Here is a 22,062-nt window from a genome sequence, read left to right as displayed (position 1 = left end):
TCACAAAAGCAAAGTTTGTGGGGAATAATAGCCATTTTCTATACTTTTGAGGCATAAGCAATTAGGAAATAACACTTACTACCCAGGAACAAAAATTGTATTACATAGTGTAATAAGTAAATATGCACAGTTCACTCTGTCTCTTATGGTATAAGTGTGTCATCTCCTTTGGCACTTTGTCTATCCACAGTGCTCATGAGAAGAAACTTATACCATAAGAGACGGGGTCAACTGTACATAGTAACTAATATTGTGTTGACTCCTTCTGAAATAGATAATTCAAATTATATTTTAATGTGCAACACACAGATATAAGATAATTAAACAATAAAGCTAAATTATGTTTTATATGTGTTTATATATAGACTATATATATGTGACTAAATAGAAACTGCTTTCAAGGCTACTTCAGTCATAGTGTTATACTTTATATGACTAAAAACATTTCATCTGTGCATTTTCGTGATCAAACTCCAAATTGATTTTATTTTTTGGCAGTTTAGAGACTGTGTATCCACACTTCTGGAATCAGATTTGAAGTTCCCCATGGCTGTTGTATCAATCGTTTAAAGTACATCTCACGATAGTGGTTTGCTAACTCCTCTGAGTACAGTTCACAAACCCATGTCTATTTAAAAGGCCTACACTTCACCTGAAAGTACCAAAGGAAAGTTAAAGTAGGCTTGGCTGGACTAAATCCCCAGAGTAGATTTTTTTTGCTGAATTTTCTAATCTCGCTGAGAACATAATCTCTAGGTTTCTTATCATGCTATCTTGTTCTCGTCCATGTGAAAGACTCCAGAGATTTTTACAGTTCCATCACGATGCCGGCTATGTAGACCTTAAAAGGTCAGACCAACAATGGCTACGTAAATAGCTGCACTGTACCCTGGATTTGCAAATCAGTATCAAAGGGGATACCTATGTTTTGAAAGACAGAATGATATGTATTTTGGTTTTGTTTTGTTTTGGGGAGAGGGGCAGGGCTGGGGGGTGGTTGACTGAAATCCCCTAATTTCTGACCACTATATTTTACTGAGACATGGTCGATTGAGGTTATGATCACAAACCCTATAATGTAACATTTGCAACATGTTAACCAATCTATCCATATCAATGTATCCAACTTCATATACTCCAGCTGTTCTATATCACCAACTTATTAAAATATTGATCTAAAAGCAGCCATTTCCAGCCAGCAGGAACTTTAGTTATGCAATCATTGCAGGCTGGATGCTGTGCAAGAAACTGACCATCACAACATCACATAATGGTAGTACAAGCAGGACTTTATGGCAGCCCTGTTAGCCGAACTAAATCGCAAAAATAAAGGCACTTCAGAAACATCAAACATGAACAGAAAGGAATTTAGAGATGCTGATTGGACTTAAAATATTAGAATGATGTGCCTGCACAGTAGGCAGTAGTGAGGATTGTATTTGAAACAGGCATGATCCGAGTTACTTTACATAGCATACTATTTTCTGACCAGTGACAGACTATTCCAAATCGAACACACAGAAACACATTATTTATGGGAAAAAAGAAAACATTTCATGAAAAAAAAACCTACAGAAGAACCAATACATTGCTATTTAAAGGGTTTTAGAGACAAAACATTACTGTCAACTGGAAAATCTTAAATAAAAGCTTTTTTTGTATATATATATATTTTTACATGTTAGGAGAATTACATAGCTGGTCAAGCCTTTTTGCAGCATCTTCTGATGTAGCCCGCAGAATAAAAAAATGTATGTGGAATTTTTTTTTTTTTTTTTAACTGTCAGGCTTTGAAGCCATTTACTCAACACATGATTGAGCATTCACAACAGATTACATAACAGTTCACTGGCAGAGCTGAATGATCCAGCCCCATGGAGCTCAACGCAGTTCAAGTTTGCCTATTTAAAAAAGAATTACTTGGAAAACATAACACCACTCCATAGATCTGCAGAAAAGCTTTAAACAATCTGCTAGCATTTTCATCACTACTTAAATCCATAGTTTCTCTTTCTCTCTTTTGCTTATGAAGAGATCTGATGCCTCTTCTTGTATTATAATTATCACCTTACACTGAGTTTGCTTTTATATGTGTCTTTGAAATACAAGTTTCAAATAAATTAATGCCATAGTTCAATAGGAATTCAAATAGGTACAATAACAAAAATATTTCAGTCCAGTTTAAAAAAAAAAAAAAAAAGATAATTATTGAATGGCTTCAGTTTCATTGGTTCAGGTTTCCAATCATAACAGGAAATACACAACGATTTGAATGATGAAGACCATCTAAATTATTGAAAAGATTATATTTTCCCCAATCAGACCCTGAATAATTGGAGCTGTGAAGTTGTATAGATACTTTTTAATAGCACTTTGATTTGTAAATCCAATCTTTAAAATACATGTCACAACGCTGACTGTCACTTCTTTTGATTGTGATCAATACGGCTGTAAAGAATGGGGGCAAGTATTAATAATCTGATTCCATCTTCAGAAAAAAAAACTACTTCACTGGCAGCAGATTACTGATAATAAAGAGAAGGATGTAACAAAAAACAACCTGCTTTATAAATTAGGATATTAACTGAGATTAAAAAAAGATATGTACTGTCATTTAAAAGACATATGACATAAAACTGTGTGACATCTGCAACACAGTATTTGAGGAATAAAAAAGGTCATGTTTAATGACAGCATCAATGAATCTGAAGGAGTGTTTAAAGTTATACATACAGATTAACATTATACAAACCCCTTAATAAAAATACACAGGAGGCACAAATCATAAATGCTAAATTAGGGATTAGCTGATAATCACCCAAATCAAGTAAAACAGTATTTTTTATAATATCTCAGTGCTACAAACAGGGAATTAATTCATAGTAATTAGAGTTTTCTAAGAAATGTACTCAGAGAAAGGCCAAGTATGGTAAAATACTTTAATTTCATAAAGTTTCAGTTTTTATGTAACTAATATTACCTAGTCATATCAAAAAGTCCAAAATGTTCCTTCGCTAGTCAGGGAATTAAAAACAGTTCACAATCTAAGGGGAGTCACACATTCAAAACTCAAACCACTATAAAATCACACATTCAAGATCATTCACATAAAAAATGTTTATAAAGCACTGCCCAGTGTAGTCCGGGGCAAACTATTATGCAGCACAGTAGGGTCTGTGTTGTTGCTGTAACAAGGCAGAGGAATAAAACCAAAAAACATCAATACTGAACCTGATCATTAGGTGAGAATTGTGAGGGTCTGGAACTAACTCCCCAGTAATGCTTCAAGGGATCCTTCAAGAAGCTGCTTGATGAGATTCTGGGATCAATAAGCTACTAACAACCAAACGAGCAAGATGGGCTGAATGGCCTCCTCTCGTTTGTAAACTTTCTTATGTTCTTATGTTCTTATTAATAAGTCAAAATTACAGAAAGGATATAACTGACTGGGTGACCACGCTATTTTACTGCCATGTACTCCAAAATCTGACTTCGTAAGGAATTGTATCATTTTCTTTCACTTAAACTACTAAATCAGTCAGGAATTTCTACCTACCTGGGTACAAGTGGGATTCTGGTCAGTGGAAGCACTCCGGGTGTCTTCCACAAAATGATTAAGACCACGCCATCTGTGGACAAGATGATGAACATTACATTCCTCGCATCTAAGGATTATTACAAACCCAAAATACAGTGCTAGCATCCTATTTTCCATTTTTATTTTAAATAGCTTTGCAGACCAGTTTTTATTTATTTATTTTTTTCAACTCAACGTTCAAGGAAAGCATTTTCTTTTAGACTGAAACTACAATTACCTTGCTATGCGCAAGAGCATTGTTAATTCAAGTAACTCCCTTTAACTTTTTTTTTTTCGTCGGCAGGAATAAAAGAAACAGAACAAAATTGTTAGTAATGTGTTTATTTCACAACAATAAAAACTGCCTGTAGAAGGGCGATTGCCCTGCACGTGTGTATTTAGTGTGGATATAAGTTGTATGGGGAAATGGGTTTGTGTGTCGCTTTGGAGTTGATTTGTTTAATTACATTTATCGTTTCCAGACGGGCGCTTGATTGAGACTTGCTGCCTGCTAGGTTTGGTTGAGGGGAAGGGCAGCAAGTGATTGGCTGTGCTGGACCTCAATCAGCAGGTGGGCGGGTCTTGATCTAGTGTCCGTCAGTTCAAAAGAATCCGCGGGAGATGGTTCGGGGCGACTGTAATGCCATGTCAGAGGGGAGCGGCGTCTACTCGGGAGGAGAGGGTCCGCTCTGCAGGAACGACAGCTACACAACCCTAAGACTGCAAGCGCTGCTTGTGAAGGCAATGCCCAGCCAAGGCCGTATGAAGCAGCACGAGTCGTTGTATGAATACCGGCTCATGAGCAGGTTAGTTAAGGGATTGTGATCCCATGTGATGTATAGCGAGGGTTACGTAGTGTGTAGCCGGTTCCTGGAGCGGGACGCCTCGTTTATAACGCTAGCGCTCGCCCTCTGGGGCACCTTTTATTTGTAGTCTTTGTACTGTGTTTTATTTTGCCTTTTGTACAGCTTGCTGTATGTGTCCTCTGTGCGTTACCATGGCTGGTAACGTCACATGACCACCTTTAATTTCATTTCTGTTTGTATTAATAAATACTGCGCGCCTGTGCCGGCGTTTCAACTCCACCCCCAGCTGTCTCTCTATGTTGCGTAAACAGCGGCTATCCACGCACGTGACGCAAGACCTGGTCACACTGCCTTTCCCTCATTTGCCCCCATCTGTACCCGGGGCGTCCAACCACAGTCGTGGCGGGCCAATCCACTCCAACTTTAACAGGTCAAATGAGATAATTAACTACTTCAGGGTCTGGCTGAAGATTTACTTAGTTCAATTAAACAATCAATGGCAATGAACTTCCACAATGAGAGATTTAAGAGCTAATAACTGACTGTATTACTACTGGTGCTGTATTTGTCTGTCGAGTTAAATCAGAAGTTAAATGCTGCCCAAGACTGCAATCCCACAAGTCACTGCAGAGATGTTGCACACATCGATGCATTTCTATGTAAACGAGTGAAAATCAGGTTTAAAATATAAAAGTCACACATCAAAACTTTCTGAAGTAATGTCTACAATAAAAACATCATCTGTTACTAAATGCTGCAGCAATAAAACATGAGCAGGAATTAGACACAGTATTTGGTGTCCTCTTTTTCCCTGCAAAGACAAGCAAGATAGTAAACCATGTTATGAATGCGGCTGCAAATCTTTTAAAGAATACCTCTGACAATACTGATTGGCCCCATCATCAGTTTCCTCTCAAGGATTTTTCTAGAGTGATGTACCATATGATTTGTGAGAGAGAGAGAACAGGTTCAAGATCCATCTGAAGGTAGTGTTAACAGTTCTGGGGTAAATTAAATACACAATATGTCTGTTTCTGTACTTCCCTGCTCAATGGAGAAATGCAATTAAAACAAGGAGTACAGTGTATTCAGATCAATACCAACGCTGGTGCTCTAATTCAAGTGAGTAGGGTGTTCTGGGAAGAGAATTAGGAGGAAGCATGTTCTGGATACACAACACTGTTTCTTTTCTTTCTCCTGGTGAATGCTCACAGGTAAACGTTAAACAAAGAATCTTCCATGTGATATATGACCCATGATGTGTGAATAAAATACTAAAATAGGGATAATGTTTAAAAAAATATTGCAGTGAGACAGTAATATAATGAATATCTTGTAACACATACGGTAATTATAAAATAACAATAATTTAATCTACGGTGCTCAGCATCACTTAGCAACGTTATATACTGTACTCATAGTTGAGTTAAAAATACAGTTTGGCCATGCTCTACTTATTTAGCAAGCTTGTGTTAGGAGCAAAAGCTTAGTCATGTGGGCTACTGTCTTTCTATTTGTGTCACAATATTCAATGAACACAGCAGTATAGCACGTTTATGATTTGAAATCCATCCTCTTTAGTGACATTTTGAATATGCTAAAAATCAAAAAGGCAAAGACAAAAATTACTCGGTCATGAAATGTACCTGTTACACTAAATCACAAAAATGCAGAACGTTTATTTTTTTCTTCAGAGAAAACATAATTGCATTTGAAAATATTCAAATTTAAACCAACCCATCTAATTACATTATTAAAATTCATACTTGCTGCAGTACTGGTATAAAATGCTGCATTGATTTTAAAAGTACTTTTTCATGATCAAAATATATTTAGATTTTTTTTTTTAATAAAAATAATAAACCTGTGTCAGTCCACTAATCTTCCAAGCATTCTAACAACAATTTTCAAGTTGTACATGTATAACCCCCACCTGACAACAGTATGGTAATCTCACAAAAAATAAGCCTAGTTAAAAAAGACTGGAGAAAAAACTCTATTTGTCAAGTTTTCTTGGTCCTAACTGGCATATAAACAAAACTGAAACGTGATCGTGAAGCAAGGTCTTGGCAAGAGCGGTTACATAACAGTAATACAAATAATAATCATGGAGAGAATTTGGAGAGCAGCAAATGACAAAGTGTCAAGGGGATTATTGGAATGATGTAACAAAGTTAAACACCTGATGAGCAAGAGCTGAGGAAAGTTGTCATGGCTTATAGCTGTGACACGGGACCAAACTCACAATGACTAACAATATAATATGCCAAAATACAAATGAGTAGTTAAAAAATGTGAGAATCTTAGTCTGCAATGAATGAAAATGTATGCAGCGACATTATGTATCTAGACCTATATAACTCGATCTGTATGAGCTGGGTGAGAGTTCATCAGGGCTCATCACAGTCACCTTCATTCCCGGAACAACCACAGCATGTGCCGCTCGTGGATGACTGGTTCCAAATACCACAGGATGCCCTAGCAACTATTAAGGCTATTCACTCTATTTGTTTTTGACCAGATAGTGTCATCCAATACATATATAATATATAGTTTTACCCTGCCTTACTAAACTGCTCAAAAACATTGAATCATCTTTGTAAGATGTTAAAGTACTGTACATGTTTTGAGGTGAGCAGAATTAGCATTTATGCAATTTCAGCACACCCATGATATTGAAGGTCGTTTATGAGGGGAAAAAGAGCATTTTACGCTAACCTTTAGGTATTTTAGGTATAGGTATTTTTCTACTTATTTCAAAGTGTATTTTCACTTGGCTATGGTGAATACAAACAGCATTTAAAACTATATTGCTTCATACAGCCATTATTCATGAGTTATGATGTTGTTGTTGTAGTTATCTCTGGAAAACCATGCATACACACAAACAAAGTATAGAGTGTAGAAAAAAAGGAGACCACATTCTTAAGGAATGCACATTGTTTCCTTTCCTATCTTTTACAGCCAGAAATGTACATTTCCTGTGGGTTTGTTCATCTTCAAGCATTCTCTTGAATTTTTCCACGACTTTGATCTTTCAACAATGACAACCACCAGAGCAGGATTTCTGTATATAAAGTTTATGGTAAGCACCAGTTTATTTGTTTGTTTTTCTCCCTAATAACACAAATTACTAATACTAATGTTCTATGGTTAATGAACTGCCACAAGACAAAGACCTCGTGAACAGGAAAAGGAAGACACTGCAAGCAAATCTGAGCACACACACATATACACATATATATATTGTATATGATGTTCAGTCATCTAGGGTAATTTGCGCCAATTTTGAATTACACTAATTTTCCACTTGACATTACCTGAGCCTATAGAATCCTAGTTGCTTGCTCCTTTTGTGTAATTCCTGATCTCGGATAAATCAAATGATGCCTTTCAACTCTGCTGGACTTCACACTATTACTATAGATCAGATGGAACCAGACGAGTTAATTGTTGCCATGGAAAAGCAAAATACCTCAATAGAAAGCATTTTTTATGCTTACTCCTGACTGAGCTAACACAGAGAGTGTGGTGTTCAGCATTATGCAAAGTGAAGCAACCTTCATGAGAAGCTGTTGGGTTTCACATGTTTTTAGTCACTTAATAAATAAAATGTACAAAATGCTGTTCTCTGATCCTCTCATGTTTGACACATCTATGCTGAAAAACAAGGTTAGTGGCTTACAAACCCATATAAAAAATATAATACTGTTTGGTCAAGCCGAGGAAAATGCATTTATATGTATGCAGTGCATCCAAAAAAATGTATTTAGTCAGGTCATGTGGTTATCCTTCCTGGAAGATTTGAGTAATTCAATGTTCCCAGTATCCAATTGCTTTTGAATATTTTTGTAATCCAATGCTCTGACAATTTGAATCTTTATAATCCAGATGCTCCAAGCGCTTCACATTGTGTAAATCAAATGAAATGCTGGGGAACTGCACTCCAAACACAGCATCATAAGCACCCACTGTATCATTACCTTCATCCATGCAAACATTGTTTTGCTGTAAACATGTTCTCAAATTCTCAATATTTAATTTCATTGATATCCCTCTTGCTGAAAACTCTGTTCTGCAGAATTTTCTGTAGAATCACACTTTCCTTCCACGAACCATCTTTATCTTACACCTGAATCTGAATTCTGCAAGGACAGCTTTCACCATTAGAATGTTTTTGTTTTTTTTGTTACATCACAAACGCAATCTTCACTGCTGAAACATGAAACTTGTTGCCATACGTGACTTTTTAGGATGAGAAGGCTATTTCCCCCACTCTTTTTAGCTGTGCCATGTTTTGGCCAAACACTTAATAGTACAAGGAATGTGCACGATATGTGTGAGCTACATCACATTGTCACGACAATGGAGAAAGAATTTGGATTTTCTAAATGACATGTACAGTAAACTAAGACCATTGTTAAGAGTGCAGAATAAGAGAAAGAGACTTGCCTGGGCCAAAAAACACAGGAACTGGACGTCTGAGGAGTGGAAGTCAGTCTTATGGACCGATGAGTCAAAATTTGAAATATTTGGGTCCAACTACCGAGTATTTGTAAGACGCAGAGAGGGTGAGCGCATGAGTTCTGCTTGTGTGGTTCCCACTGTCAAGCATGGAGGAGGCAGTGTCGTGGTCTGGGGTTGCTTTGCTGGTGACAGAGTTGGTGATCTTTACCAAGTCCATGGCAAGCTCAACCAGCATGGCTATCATAGCATACCTCAGAGGCATGCCATTCCATCAGGATTCCGGCCAGTTGGGCAGTCCTTCATTCTTCAGCAAGATAATGACCCGCAAGACACCTCAAAGTTGTGCAAAAACTATCTGGCGAAGAAGGAAAGTGAAGGACAACTCGATCTAATGACCTGGCCTGCCCAGTCTCCAGACCTCAATCCTATAGAACTTGTATGGGACAAACTGGACAGAAGAGTCAAAGCAAAGCTACCCACAAGTGCCCTACATCTCTGGGAATTGCTGCAGAAGAGCTGGGAAGACATGTTGGGTGATTTCCTGCTGAAACTTGTTAACCGAATGCTTCGTGTTTGTGAGGCTGTTATTAAGGCAAAGGGTGGCTATTTTGAGGAATCCAATTTTCTTGAGCATTGCTTTGATACTCCTTATGTTTTGTTTTGTATATTGTAACATGTGTTTTCATTTTCAAGTATTTACAGAAACGTATACGATGTAAAACATTGTCAATTATGAAAAAAACCTAGTTTCCAGCAAGTGTACTCAAACTTTTGACTGGTACTGTATGTACGTGTGTGTATGTATACATATACAGTGCCTTGCGAAAGTATTCGGCCCCCTTGAACTTTGCGACCTTTTGCCACATTTCAGGCTTCAAACATAAAGATATGAAACTGTAATTTTTTGTGAAGAATCAACAACAAGTGGGACACAATCATGAAGTGGAACGAAATTTATTGGATATTTCAAACTTTTTTAACAAATAAAAAACTGAAAAATTGGGCGTGCAAAATTATTCAGCCCCCTTAAGTTAATACTTTGTAGCGCCACCTTTTGCTGCGATTACAGCTGTAAGTCGCTTGGGGTATGTCTCTATCAGTTTTGCACATCGAGAGACTGAAATTTTTGCCCATTCCTCCTTGCAAAACAGCTCGAGCTCAGTGAGGTTGGATGGAGAGCATTTGTGAACAGCAATTTTCAGTTCTTTCCACAGATTCTCGATTGGATTCAGGTCTGGACTTTGACTTGGCCATTCTAACACCTGGATATGTTTATTTGTGAACCATTCCATTGTAGATTTTGCTTTATGTTTTGGATCATTGTCTTGTTGGAAGACAAATCTCCGTCCCAGTCTCAGGTCTTTTGCAGACTCCATCAGGTTTTCTTCCAGAATGGTCCTGTATTTGGCTCCATCCATCTTCCCATCAATTTTAACCATCTTCCCTGTCCCTGCTGAAGAAAAGCGGGCCCAAACCATGATGCTGCCACCACCATGTTTGACAGTGGGGATGGTGTGTTCAGGGTGATGAGCTGTGTTGCTTTTAAGCCAAACATAACGTTTTGCATTGTTGCCAAAAAGTTCGATTTTGGTTTCATCTGACCAGAGCACCTTCTTCCACATGTTTGGTGTGTCTCCCAGGTGGCTTGTGGCAAACTCTAAACGACACTTTTTATGGATATCTTTAAGAAATGGCTTTCTTCTTGCCACTCTTCCATAAAGGCCAGATTTGTGCAGTATACGACTGATTGTTGTCCTATGGACAGAGTCTCCCACCTCAGCTGTAGATCTCTGCAGTTCATCCAGAGTGATCATGGGCCTCTTGGCTGCATCTCTGATCTGTCTTCTCCTTGTATGAGCTGAAAGTTTAGAGGGACGGCCAGGTCTTGGTAGATTTGCAGTGGTCTGATACTCCTTCCATTTCAATATTATCGCTTGCACAGTGCTCCTTGGGATGTTTAAAGCTTGGGAAATCTTTTTGTATCCAAATCCGGCTTTAAACTTCTCCACAACAGTATCTCGGACCTGCCTGGTGTGTTCCTTGTTCTTCATGATGCTCTCTGCGCTTTAAACGGACCTCTGAGACTATCACAGTGCAGGTGCATTTATACGGAGACTTGATTACACACAGGTGGATTCTATTTATCATCATTAGTCATTTAGGTCAACATTGGATCATTCAGAGATCCTCACTGAACTTCTGGAGAGAGTTTGCTGCACTGAAAGTAAAGGGGCTGAATAATTTTGCACGCCCAATTTTTCAGTTTTTTATTTGTTAAAAAGGTTTGAAATATCCAATAAATTTCGTTCCACTTCATGATTGTGTCCCACTTGTTGTTGATTCTTCACAAAAAATTACAGTTTCATATCTTTATGTTTGAAGCCTGAAATGTGGCAAAAGGTCGCAAAGTTCAAGGGGGCCGAATACTTTCGCAAGGCACTGTATATATACACACACACACAATACAACGTCGCATATCCCACCCCCTGTGGACTGGGGTATAGGCGGATATGTGAAAGTCGGATTTACAAACATCTATAGAAAAAGCATTTACAAATCCATAAATAGGTTAGTGAACAACAAAACACGCAAACATGAGTATTTTTTGCTTTAAAAGTAAGCAAATGTGAACAAGATTAATTAGGCTACAATACACAGTGTTGCTATGCGGTTTGCTATAAGCCATCTCCACGGAAAGATTAAAAAAAAAAAAAACAGTAAATGTACAGTAACCTGCAACTGATGGTTTCTTTCTTAACTCTAGAAGTTCCTGCCTCCCTGGTTCTGCTTTCTTAATATCTCTGTCACTTCTTAATGTCTCTGGTAATTTGCGCTCTTTCTTGATATTGCCAACAGCCGATAAGCAGCTCGGTTTGAATATTGCTTCGGCTATTTTAAACAAACGACCGGTAAGCATTGCATTTATGAAGCTTGCTTTGTTTATTTTAAATGCATTTAAAAGCTACAACATGCTTCCAATATCTGCAAGCGTGCGCTCCATCTATAAAGACATTGCACAAAAAAAAGCTTTCTCGACTGGTGTATTGAAACGTCACTGCTACACACAGCTGACTAACACACGCACACAGCCCGTCTCTTAAAGGGGAACGCACCAAAGGGTTGACTGCTATAATGCTTTCTTTCTGTTTCCATCGCGGAAGCTGCAATTTCTGCCAATTATATATATATATATAGTTATTTTATTGTACTAAATTGGCTGAAAAGGAGTTGAGAAACAATCAAGTAATCAGGCCACGGAACAGTTTTTACCTGCCCCAAAAAAAAAAAAAAAAATTCGTAAAATGTTTCAGCCATCCTGTAACATTTAACTTGAGAAAGAATGGAATATTTGTGGCTGGTCTACATATTGTACCATCTGTTATGCTCTGTGAAGTATTGCCAGAAACCAAGCACCTTAATGTCAACTGAAGTACTGTGAAGAATTCATAAAAAAATGTAAAAAATACTCCCTACCTTAAACAGTCATTTCAAATAAAAGAATCTAAAATAATAATTTTGCGAAACTAAAAACAAAGTAAAAGTCATGAGACTACCATGCCAGATGGCACAGTCTGGCAGGATCTGCTGTCAAACGTGCAATTATCCCTCCTTTCCACCTCCACGAATGCTGCCAGTCAATGGTTACCTGACTGCAGAGTTCCAGGAGGCATTGCTCCTATGAAAGACACTGCAATACAGAACTGTCACTGCATTCAATAGCTTCCACAGCACTGCTGCTGTAGAAAGGTCATCTAATGGACAGTGGGCAACTCTGTTTGGTTTCATACAAGGGGTTTTAGTAAAGAGAATTGAGCCATTATAGTCATGTTGGTAAAATGGGTAAAACATGACATTCTTTTGAGACCAATGCATTAACATTTAATTGCTGTCTGTAACAATCTCTGTTCTTAAGGAGTGTGACGGGGTGCCCGTCCCTTTATTAATGTATATACCGGTATTATTTTGTTATTGTCATGATTTATTTCCATTTTTATGTATACATATGTATTTGTTTCTATTATTATTATGATTTTGCTATTGTTTGTTTTGGATCAGCAGGGAGGGGTTAGAAATATATGTGAGAATGTGGCTGGAGCCTTAATTAGGTAATTGTTAATTATTGATTACTTGGGCTCCAACCACATACCAGGAGAAATCCTTTGTCTGGGTGTAGAGTTGGAGAGTAAATAAACTGTTTGGAGAGTAAAAACTGTTTGGAGAAGAAAAGACAAACAAATGCTACTGGTGTATTTTTTGAAAGGTATTTGTTTTGTTTATTGTGTTTATTTTGTGTTTATCCTCATCACATGGAGTTTGCCCAAAAAAATTAGGAAATATTGCTGGAGACTATATTGTATGAGTAATGAGAAATGTATTATGTAATTTTCATTTTCACAATGTTGGATATTACAATAAATAACGTCATAGTATTGCCTGAACAGTCTGAAAATTAATAGTAGTATTGATGTATGTGTTACTTCTGCAATAAAACAAATACCAATCTTTGCATGCCCATACAAACATTCTATGTCAAATACAATTTGTATACACAGCACACAGTGCGAGAGATTCATGTAATACATGGACCACCTCCTCAGCATCTAAATGTAAAAGCCAAATCTAAGCTAGGCAAATGCATAACAAAGGGAAATAATGCAATTTTAGATAGCAGGCAAATGCAATTCTGTAATCGTAAACTGTGTTTCTGCCTTTCTTAAAATGTGAGAATCTGGTTTTAAAATACCTTAAACTGTCTACCATTTCATATAAAAAGTAAACTGTATACATTTCTGTCCAGAGAAGAATACATGCAGGAGATGGTTACCTTTTAAAAAAAAAAAAAAAAAAAAAGCATTTCATGGTCTCAAAACTATATAAATAAAGGCGTAATAATGTCCCTTCCTAACACTATTTTAAAACACAAATCATTCACTTGACTAAATAAATGATAAGTTTATGTAAACTACTTCCTTTAACAACTTGGACAAATTGAGAAAAAAATGTTGGCCGTTATAATAACATCTTTGTAAAATATTGCTTTCAAAGCATTTTTGTTATATACATACTTTTTCAAAACTGCACCTACTGCAAACTCAGTGATTGATTTTTGAAAGGCTGCCAAGGAGCATAGATGTTTATGGTACTAAAAAAAGTCATTAGACAGACAAGACTTCATGTTCGGGACATACACACCCGACATCAGAAATTCGAGCCACTGAAAGTACATGCAAAAATGTGTGACAAATGTACACATGGACAGGTTACTCCATATATCTCCTGCTCTCAATACTTTGTGTATACTGTATACAAAAATATATTTAAAAAAAATTGGTGTGACATATGCAGGCTTTAAAAAAAAGAAGAAAAACAATGCAGATTTTGAAACGTTCAATAACTTGTGCAAAGGGATGTCCTAATCAGTTTCATCACAACTGGATAAGCAGTAAAATGGACATTTATTATTATTATTATTATTATTTATTTCTTAGCAGACGCCCTTATCCAGGGCGACTTACAATTGTTACAAGATATCACATTATACATTATTTCACATTATACAGACATCACATTATTTTACATACAATTACCCATTTATACAGTTGGGTTTTTACTGGAGCAATCTAGGTAAAGTACCTTGCTCAAGGGTACAACAGCAGTGTCCCCCACTGGGGATTGAACCCACAACCCTCCGGTCAAGAGTCCAGAGCCCTAACCACTACTCCACACTGCTGCCCTGCAGTATATGAGGATACAGTGTGCTTTTCCTTTTCAGACCTAAAATTATTTCAATACAAAATAGGTATTAGTGCAGTACCTTTGAGAATGTGTATAGTTAATATATATATGGAATATGAATTAAATTGTATTGCCACATTGAAGGAGCAGTGCAGTATTTTGAAGTTTTGTGTTACTCAGAATTGAACTAAAAAGAATATCAGTAATGAGTACACATAATTGCAGGTACTTAGCAGTAGGAGATGATCAAATAAAGCACATCTAATTAACTAACTATCATCTGGAGAGAATGTGGGTAGCAGATAAAGCTGTTTTGCCCAGCGTGAAGTTACATCACTGAGAAAGTTTGCAAAATTGTGATTGATGAAACATTATAAAACAGTAAAACAGAACAGAACACACATTAATTGGTATTACTCATGCAGTATGAAATCAGCAGGGTGTGCTCAGACAGTAAACTCATGATGTATATTTGCAAGGCCAACAAAATGTTTGGTGGATTAAGAACTTTCAAAAAAAACATATCCAAAAAGCTTCCTGTTGCCTGTACGACTCAGGGGAGAATTCACTAAGAGATACAGTAATTATGTGTTGCTTACAAAAGCAGCTGAGAAATCAACTTCTCGAGAACTCCAAATCATACATTTGTATAGATTCTGACTTGGAGACTATTGCACTGAAGTCCGAGTTCAGTGTCCTTCACAAGAGTGCAGATTGAATTGCCTTCCAAACTAAATCCAGGAGTCATGGTATATATTGTAGCTACCCTTAGGGTACATGTGGGCACAGGGATATTATGAAGCTGAAACAAAGTCAGTCTTGCTGCCCAACAAGACAGCACATTTATGGAATGGTGAACGATACCGGGGGTGAGAAATCCACCATTATAGCCATAATAGCTACTGAACCCTCTGCAGGGCATCTTCACTACAGCTTCAGAAGCATAGGTACAAAAACAGCCACCGGTTTGTATTTTTTGCACCACAGACCATTGAATTAAACTTCAGCAACCATTAAGGTGTCAACAAATGAAACCATGAAATTGCCTTTGGCTGCATTTAAACTTAGGTCAAAGAGGTGAAAGTCATAGATTACCAGATTGTGAGGTTAAACGGTTTTCCTTATAGAAGTAATAGCATTGAAAGAATCAGTCCACCGGGGTAATCGTTTAAAAAAATATGGTGCCTAAAGTTCAAATATTCACTATTTAAAAATAAGAATATGTTTATTTATTTAAATGCAACTAGATTATGCTTTGAATGTCTATTCTAAGCACTGTTTTCCCCTCAAGATTTACAGTATGTATTGTGAACATCTATCTTGTTGCACTTAAAGAAGTAAAATTAAGATTTTAAAAGGCTACATTTATACACAATAGGTGGATCGGCAACCAAGTAAATCACTATAGAAGAGAAAACCAACAGTTTACCATCAGACTAAAACACAAAACAGGCCATTCAGCTTATAACACTCAATGTTCACCAAACTGTATGTTTTTAGACGATACTGGCCTGAAATATATTGTGGTCAAATGCAAAAGGTTTATAAATTGTCTAATTAGTAGAAATTATCACAAGCAATGCATATTAAATACATGAATACATAAATAAATACATACTAATTTACATGTCAATTTAATATCAAGGACACAGTAAATAAAGGAAAAGCAAAACTAAAATGTACCAAGTCTGGTACTTCAGCATATTTCCATTAGAATAATATACAGTTAGATAAATCATATTTATTTAAAATCACAAAAATGATTCCCGCTAGATAATTTAGGAAGACATGGGTGCAGAATGTTCAGGAAAAACATAGTGGCAGATCTCTTAATAAAGATGGATTGCTCATTACAGGCGTGACAGCTTAGCAGCCTGCTCCCTGGAAAGCAACAGCTGACAAAGCACAAAACTCATGGTCATGTAAACTGCTCACACAATTAAAATATAGAAAATCTACCCAGCCTAGTTTGTTACATTTTTATTTATCTTAAAAGGGGAATTTGCATTCAGATAGAATTCACCTTACCTGAATTATGCTCCCCTTATCCTCTATGCCTTTTTTATTTTTGGTACCTCTCCCTCATGTTTTCAGTTTGTGTAAACATAAGTAATGAGATCTGGTTAGCTGCCATGACTAGCTGTTTGTTTCATCTTCCAAGAATCCCACTGGAAAATGACCTTTTAATACATACATCACACATTCGTAACCCCAAAGCGCAACAAAACCACCAGACAAATTCTCGAAAGCTGTACTAAACAAGTTCAAAGGAGTTGGTTTGAAAATAGCAGATCGCCACAGGGTATAATGACCCTTTGAAAAGCATTTGATCTCCACATAGTTGCCGTAGGGGCTTGACACCAGCTAGACTCATGAGAAGGGAACTACATTGTATTTTAAAAAGTCTAGTTTGGCCACAGTTCAAGTGTCCACACAGGTTTTCAGTATTAAATAATAACCCCAGCACATGGTTTCCTCTGGAGCCCTCCTGGTTTCTACTGCATGCAATGCTTAAATGTGTTCTTTATTTGCATGCTAACACTTACAATATTTGAATTATGACAGTATCACTTACATAAACTCCTGATTGTAAATCCTAAAGGCACTATATGAATGAAATTTAAAGTTTGACCTTACAGTTACAAATCTTTTTGTATTATTATTTTAAAAAGAATACCCTGTGAAATGTTCTGTGCTTTAGCAGAATTATTGCTACCAACTGCATAAAAACGTAGAAATGTGTGTTTATAAATGGTTAATAACACAATTTATTTCCAGTTAATGTACAAAGTAAACATGTTAAAAAAAAAAATTAAAAATTAAACCGTCTTTTGGTATAATTACTATATATTACCATGGTGACAACTAATATCTGCATATTTATTTGCTACTTTGTATGTTGTAAGTAACTAAGCTAAAGATGTTGTGAAAGAGAAAACTTACTCTTGCTACAAAAAACTGGTGGGTTTAGCCCATCATTCTCTTGAACATCTAAAGTTTTTTTTTTGTTTTGTTTTAGATTGTTCATTTCAAGATACTGGATTTTGTTTATATCAACCACATCAGGATGCCTGCATGTACAACGCTCCGTTTCACTTGCCAGGCCATTTTACTGGTGTCTCTACCAGTACCGCTGATATGCCAGTAGTTTAAAATTACACTCTGAACTTCATAAAAGCCAACAGAGATACTTGTTTTAGTAAACCAGGCATCCATGGCACAGAAGTAAGCACATCATTAAAATGATTTCATCCAGGGAAAAAAAATCTTCCTGTATCTTCATAATTCAACACTCTTGTTTTGAGTTTGCTGTTTTGTGGACCAAGGCACTGTAACCTGATCAAAGTAGTGTAGCTTTTTGTTTTTTTTAGCAGCGTGTACCAGGTGACTGGATGATCAGCAGCAACCGACAGCTAATCCAAAGTGCCTCTGCCATTCACTTTTACGAGAAAGAGATAGAAAAACAGCTTGGAGAATCAGTTGACTGTAAACACTTTTTTTTACTTTACATTGTCTTTATCAGTTTCAGTAAAATAAGGTGGTAAGTGTGTCACTGCAGAGGACATCTAGAAAAAAAGATACAAAGTACCCAATTAAAATGGTAGTTGCAAAAAAACTAAATGTTCTGACAACAGAAGATGAAAATGAACTCATTTGTCTTCACAGATGTGGTGGCCGATATGTTGGCAAAGAGATTTGTTTTTTACTTTAAGAATCCACTCTCAACCCAGACTCTGACCAAATTAATTTGTAATGATTTTAGGCAACAAATTGAATCATGATCATGGTTAGCGAAACATGCAACAGTTCAGTGACATTCACAGGTGCCTTCTTAAGATTGGTTTTATCGCTTCTGCCAGAAGTGCACAAAATCCAGTTGTTGGCAGTCACCACTTGTACTATCTGAATGCGAACAAACTCTCAATTCCAGCTTCTTCAGTGTTACTGTACTTTATACACTGTAAGTTATTTGTTCTGAAACCATTATTAAAGCTTTCTTAAAGAGCAGCAGCTTCCAGTGTCTTTTTTTCAGAAAAGCTGAAGTTAGAGAAAAAAAGAAATAGTCTAACAGAACAGAACCCAGAACCACTCAACATATTTGCAAAACAGCAGCAAACCAGCTTGTTCAGTTTATTCTGGCAGGGAGATAGTGTTATTGAAAAGGGAAGACTTGTTTCTACTTGAAAGATAGAACCAACTTCCTCATTACTTAACTCTTTGCTCTGCTCTGTGGTGCATTTATTTCATTGTATGCTTCATTAAATAGGAAAAGCAAAGGAGGTCAGAAATATACATGCAAAAATACTCAAATAGCCTACTGTAAAATAAATATCAATGCAGTGCTTCACTGAAAGGTGTTATTAAAAGCAGAAAGGTGAGTTACACTTGTATCTATATCTATATCTAAAATGTATGTTTAATTTTCAAACCACAAATTGTGTTTGCTGCATTCGCTGCCCAAAATGGAATTCTCTACATGGAAGACACAGGGTAAGCAATTTCTACCATATTTATACAGCACACAGATGATTGTGAAATCAATTCCAGACCAAAGCCAGTCTCTTGACACTTTAGTCAAACACAATTTCAGACAACAGCAAAAAATCCACCCTAAAGTTTGCTACACACTATTCTTCTCTATTTTACCAGTTGTATACCCTTTGTTTGGGCTTCAATAACTACCACTGGACTAACCACCAGCAACACAGAAACACTTTGTCAAAATGTTGGTCTACCTTCACTTTCTTAACTAAAGTCCCGGGTCACAATCCCCCATAGTGTGAAACCATGTACCTGTGTCATACCCGGAATGACCCGGTCCACACGCTTTGACCCGGATTGAGCAAGACAAAATGCATACCCAACCCACATGGAAACGGGTCCTGATTCGAGTAGAGCATGCCAGTCTGAAAGAGGCTTTAATTTATTTCTGAACCACAAGTCTTACGAGTTAAAGGGGCATTCAGTGAAATAAATACTGTATGTATCCAGTTGGGAGTTTCTCCACACACCCGTCATTTCAAAATACTGTGAAACGGGAGTTGTCAGAACACAGCACCTTATCTGCCCTGAGTTTTCCAAGTCTTCTGCCTCTTATACTACTGGATGCAAGTAATCCTGTTGGCATCTGAAAAAAGTAGTTTAAAAACAGCAGCTTAGCAATGGGATTTCTCTATATTTCAACACTTTGAGATTTTAATTGTTCTATTGCTTTTACATGTATATACTGCTTCACCATCTTTTATTTTTTGTAAACAGTAAATATGTAATTATTTTATGTTTGGCATTTGTTTAAAATCTTGATTTAGCAGTGTGTAACGATTTGTGCTCTCTAAACTTCACCATTAGACATAACGAGCCAAGCTGTCAAAATAAATCCTGCTTCCAGGATTAGATTCATGCAAACCAGTGACATAATGTTGGTGCGGATCCTGGTGGAGAAATATGGTACTAATGACAAGCAAATGTTGTATGTAATTTTGAGGCTGGGACTGTTTCTAATCTGTGAAAAGTGGGCTGGACGCAATAGGGGATGACCAATATAATTAGAAGTAAAAGTTACCAACAGAAAGTGTTTTTCGTTGTAAGCTTGCCTTATATATTGTTGGTAGGAAAATGGTTATTTTGCTGTGTACATTATGTCAAATTGCAGCAGGTTTTAATTTGTGTTTACAAACAGTGGAATTATACGTTAACAAGACAAAGTACTTGTGAATATGGAAACTGGCCTTTTAAAGTCATGAAATGATTCCAAGCATCTAGCTGAGACTTAAAGCTGTTTTATAAATTGTACCCTAATCTTCGTGGCTGTTTTTGTCATGATAATGTATTTAGCAGTACAAATGTTCAGTTCGACAAGCCAGTTGAAAGTCTTTTTTTTTGGTCATTTGTCTAAGGATTAGGAAAAAAGTTTCTCTTTCAGCCCACAAAGTCACTAAAAGTTTTGTACGATCTTAAAAAAAAGTAAGGAGGCAAGATCTTCTAGTCACTATTTACATTCTCTGACACAGGAGACCAGTGCAATTTCAGTGAAACCAGGGTTGTCTGTTGTTGCTTTTTAGTGTGTGAAAGAACAAAAGCTGTAAATGTGCCATTTTTCAGTAGACTGGCAAATAAAGAATTGCAATAGTCAATTATTTAAGTGATAAATGCATTCACAAGGGTCTCTGCTCCAGCAGAATACTAATGAGGGAGTAGCCAGGCAATATTTCAAAGGTAGAATATGCAGTACTAGAAACAAAATGAATATGTGGATCGAAACTCAGTTCTGCATTAATAAAGACGCTGAGTCTCTAAACACCACTGCTCAGTGTCTGCTGTCAACACACCTTGAATAACACATCAAAATACCCTCCGTCTTTCCAACATTTAATTGTATAAATTACTAAACATCCAACAGCTGGTCAGTTCAGCACAGAGTCGGAGGATCAGTGGGTTTTAATGAAAAATACAGTTTTGTGTCATCTGAATACATACGAAAACCTGACTTTATGCTGATGAATGACATCCAAGGGTAGCATACAGATCAAAACCCTGTGGTACCCTGAATTGATATGAATTGATTTGATCGAAATGACAGGAAGTGACCCAAAAGCTCCAACCTGTCCAAAAAAGATTACATTATCTAAGCTGTCAAAGGTTGCTGTAATAGCCAACAAGATTAACAAATACAGCTAGCATCACTACTGACTAGAATATCCTTTATAAGCAGTCTCCATGCTGTGAAAGGGCCAAAAACCTGATTGGAATTTCTCTAATCAAAAGAAGAGATTGCAACTGTGTAGCAACGCCACTCTCCATCCATCCCATCTTACTTGATGGTATGCTGGTACCCACAAGACCAGCACACACTTTTGAATTCCATGTACCAGTCCTAGTCGTATCATATCTCAGACTGGATTTACACAATATAAGCATGTTGATAACATTTAATTCACACTGGTAAAACTCTGCAAAAATCAGCAATTAATATGGGGTGTCAGTACTGGGAACTACTGTTTGTGTTTTTATATTTTGTGACTTCTTAAGGGCAGTGAAATCAAACAGGTTGTCACAGGAAACTTTCAATAGAAAAATATGCATTCATGTACGTAATGGTTAAAGGCTTGCATCTTTAAAAAAAATATATAATTTGATATTTAAATGGTACTTGTTATATAAGCTGTGTAAAAGGAATGGCAGATTCTTTCTTTATATAAGTATTCCTGCATAATCCTGCCTCTTCCTGTTCAGTCTCAGATAGAGTAGTAACCTGTAATCGTGTTATTTCACTTCTAACCCAAAAGCTGCATATAATCTCCAGGTTCAGGAGAAAATAACAAAATGTCAAGCAGATTAGGCCTTACCGAAGTTTTGCGAATGAACGGTCACGATCCCGCGCTGCAGCACACTCACTCAACCGCCAGACACTAGACTTCCATTAGTGCTTTGCCCTTTAAAAAGATGAGGCATATAACTCTATTAAAAAGGAGAGAG

At 36.8% G+C, this 22,062-nt stretch overlaps 1 protein-coding gene across 13 annotated transcripts in view; it reads right to left on the bottom strand.

Annotated features, from left to right (window-relative positions):
* Positions 1-22,062, bottom strand: part of LOC117426111 (PTB domain-containing engulfment adapter protein 1) — a 141,995-nt gene that overhangs the window by 72,822 nt on the left and 47,111 nt on the right. For 4 of the 13 annotated variants that reach the window (XM_059033607.1, XM_059033605.1, XM_059033613.1 and 1 more), the window contains exons 2-3: positions 21,933-22,019; positions 3,557-3,629 (exon numbers count right to left, since the gene is read on the bottom strand). The exons of 1 other annotated variant lie outside the window; for it this stretch is intronic. Coding sequence is in view for 1 of the 12 variants with exons in the window: in XM_059033617.1 (XP_058889600.1) it covers positions 3,557-3,629; positions 3,816-3,835 (93 nt within the window). In the remaining 11 variants the exon portion in view is untranslated. Of the gene's footprint in view, positions 1-3,556; positions 3,630-3,815; positions 3,875-19,645; positions 19,715-21,932; positions 22,045-22,062 lie in introns of those variants that run through there. 8 more of the 13 variants (XM_059033610.1, XM_059033608.1, XM_059033614.1 and 5 more) reach the window with 5 other exon arrangements.

The sequence above is a fragment of the Acipenser ruthenus genome, chromosome 11, assembly GCF_902713425.1.
Source record: "Acipenser ruthenus chromosome 11, fAciRut3.2 maternal haplotype, whole genome shotgun sequence".
NCBI lineage: Eukaryota > Metazoa > Chordata > Actinopteri > Acipenseriformes > Acipenseridae > Acipenser > Acipenser ruthenus.
Note: the sequence above shows the minus strand (reverse complement) of the source record. Positions and strands in the feature narration are given on the sequence as shown.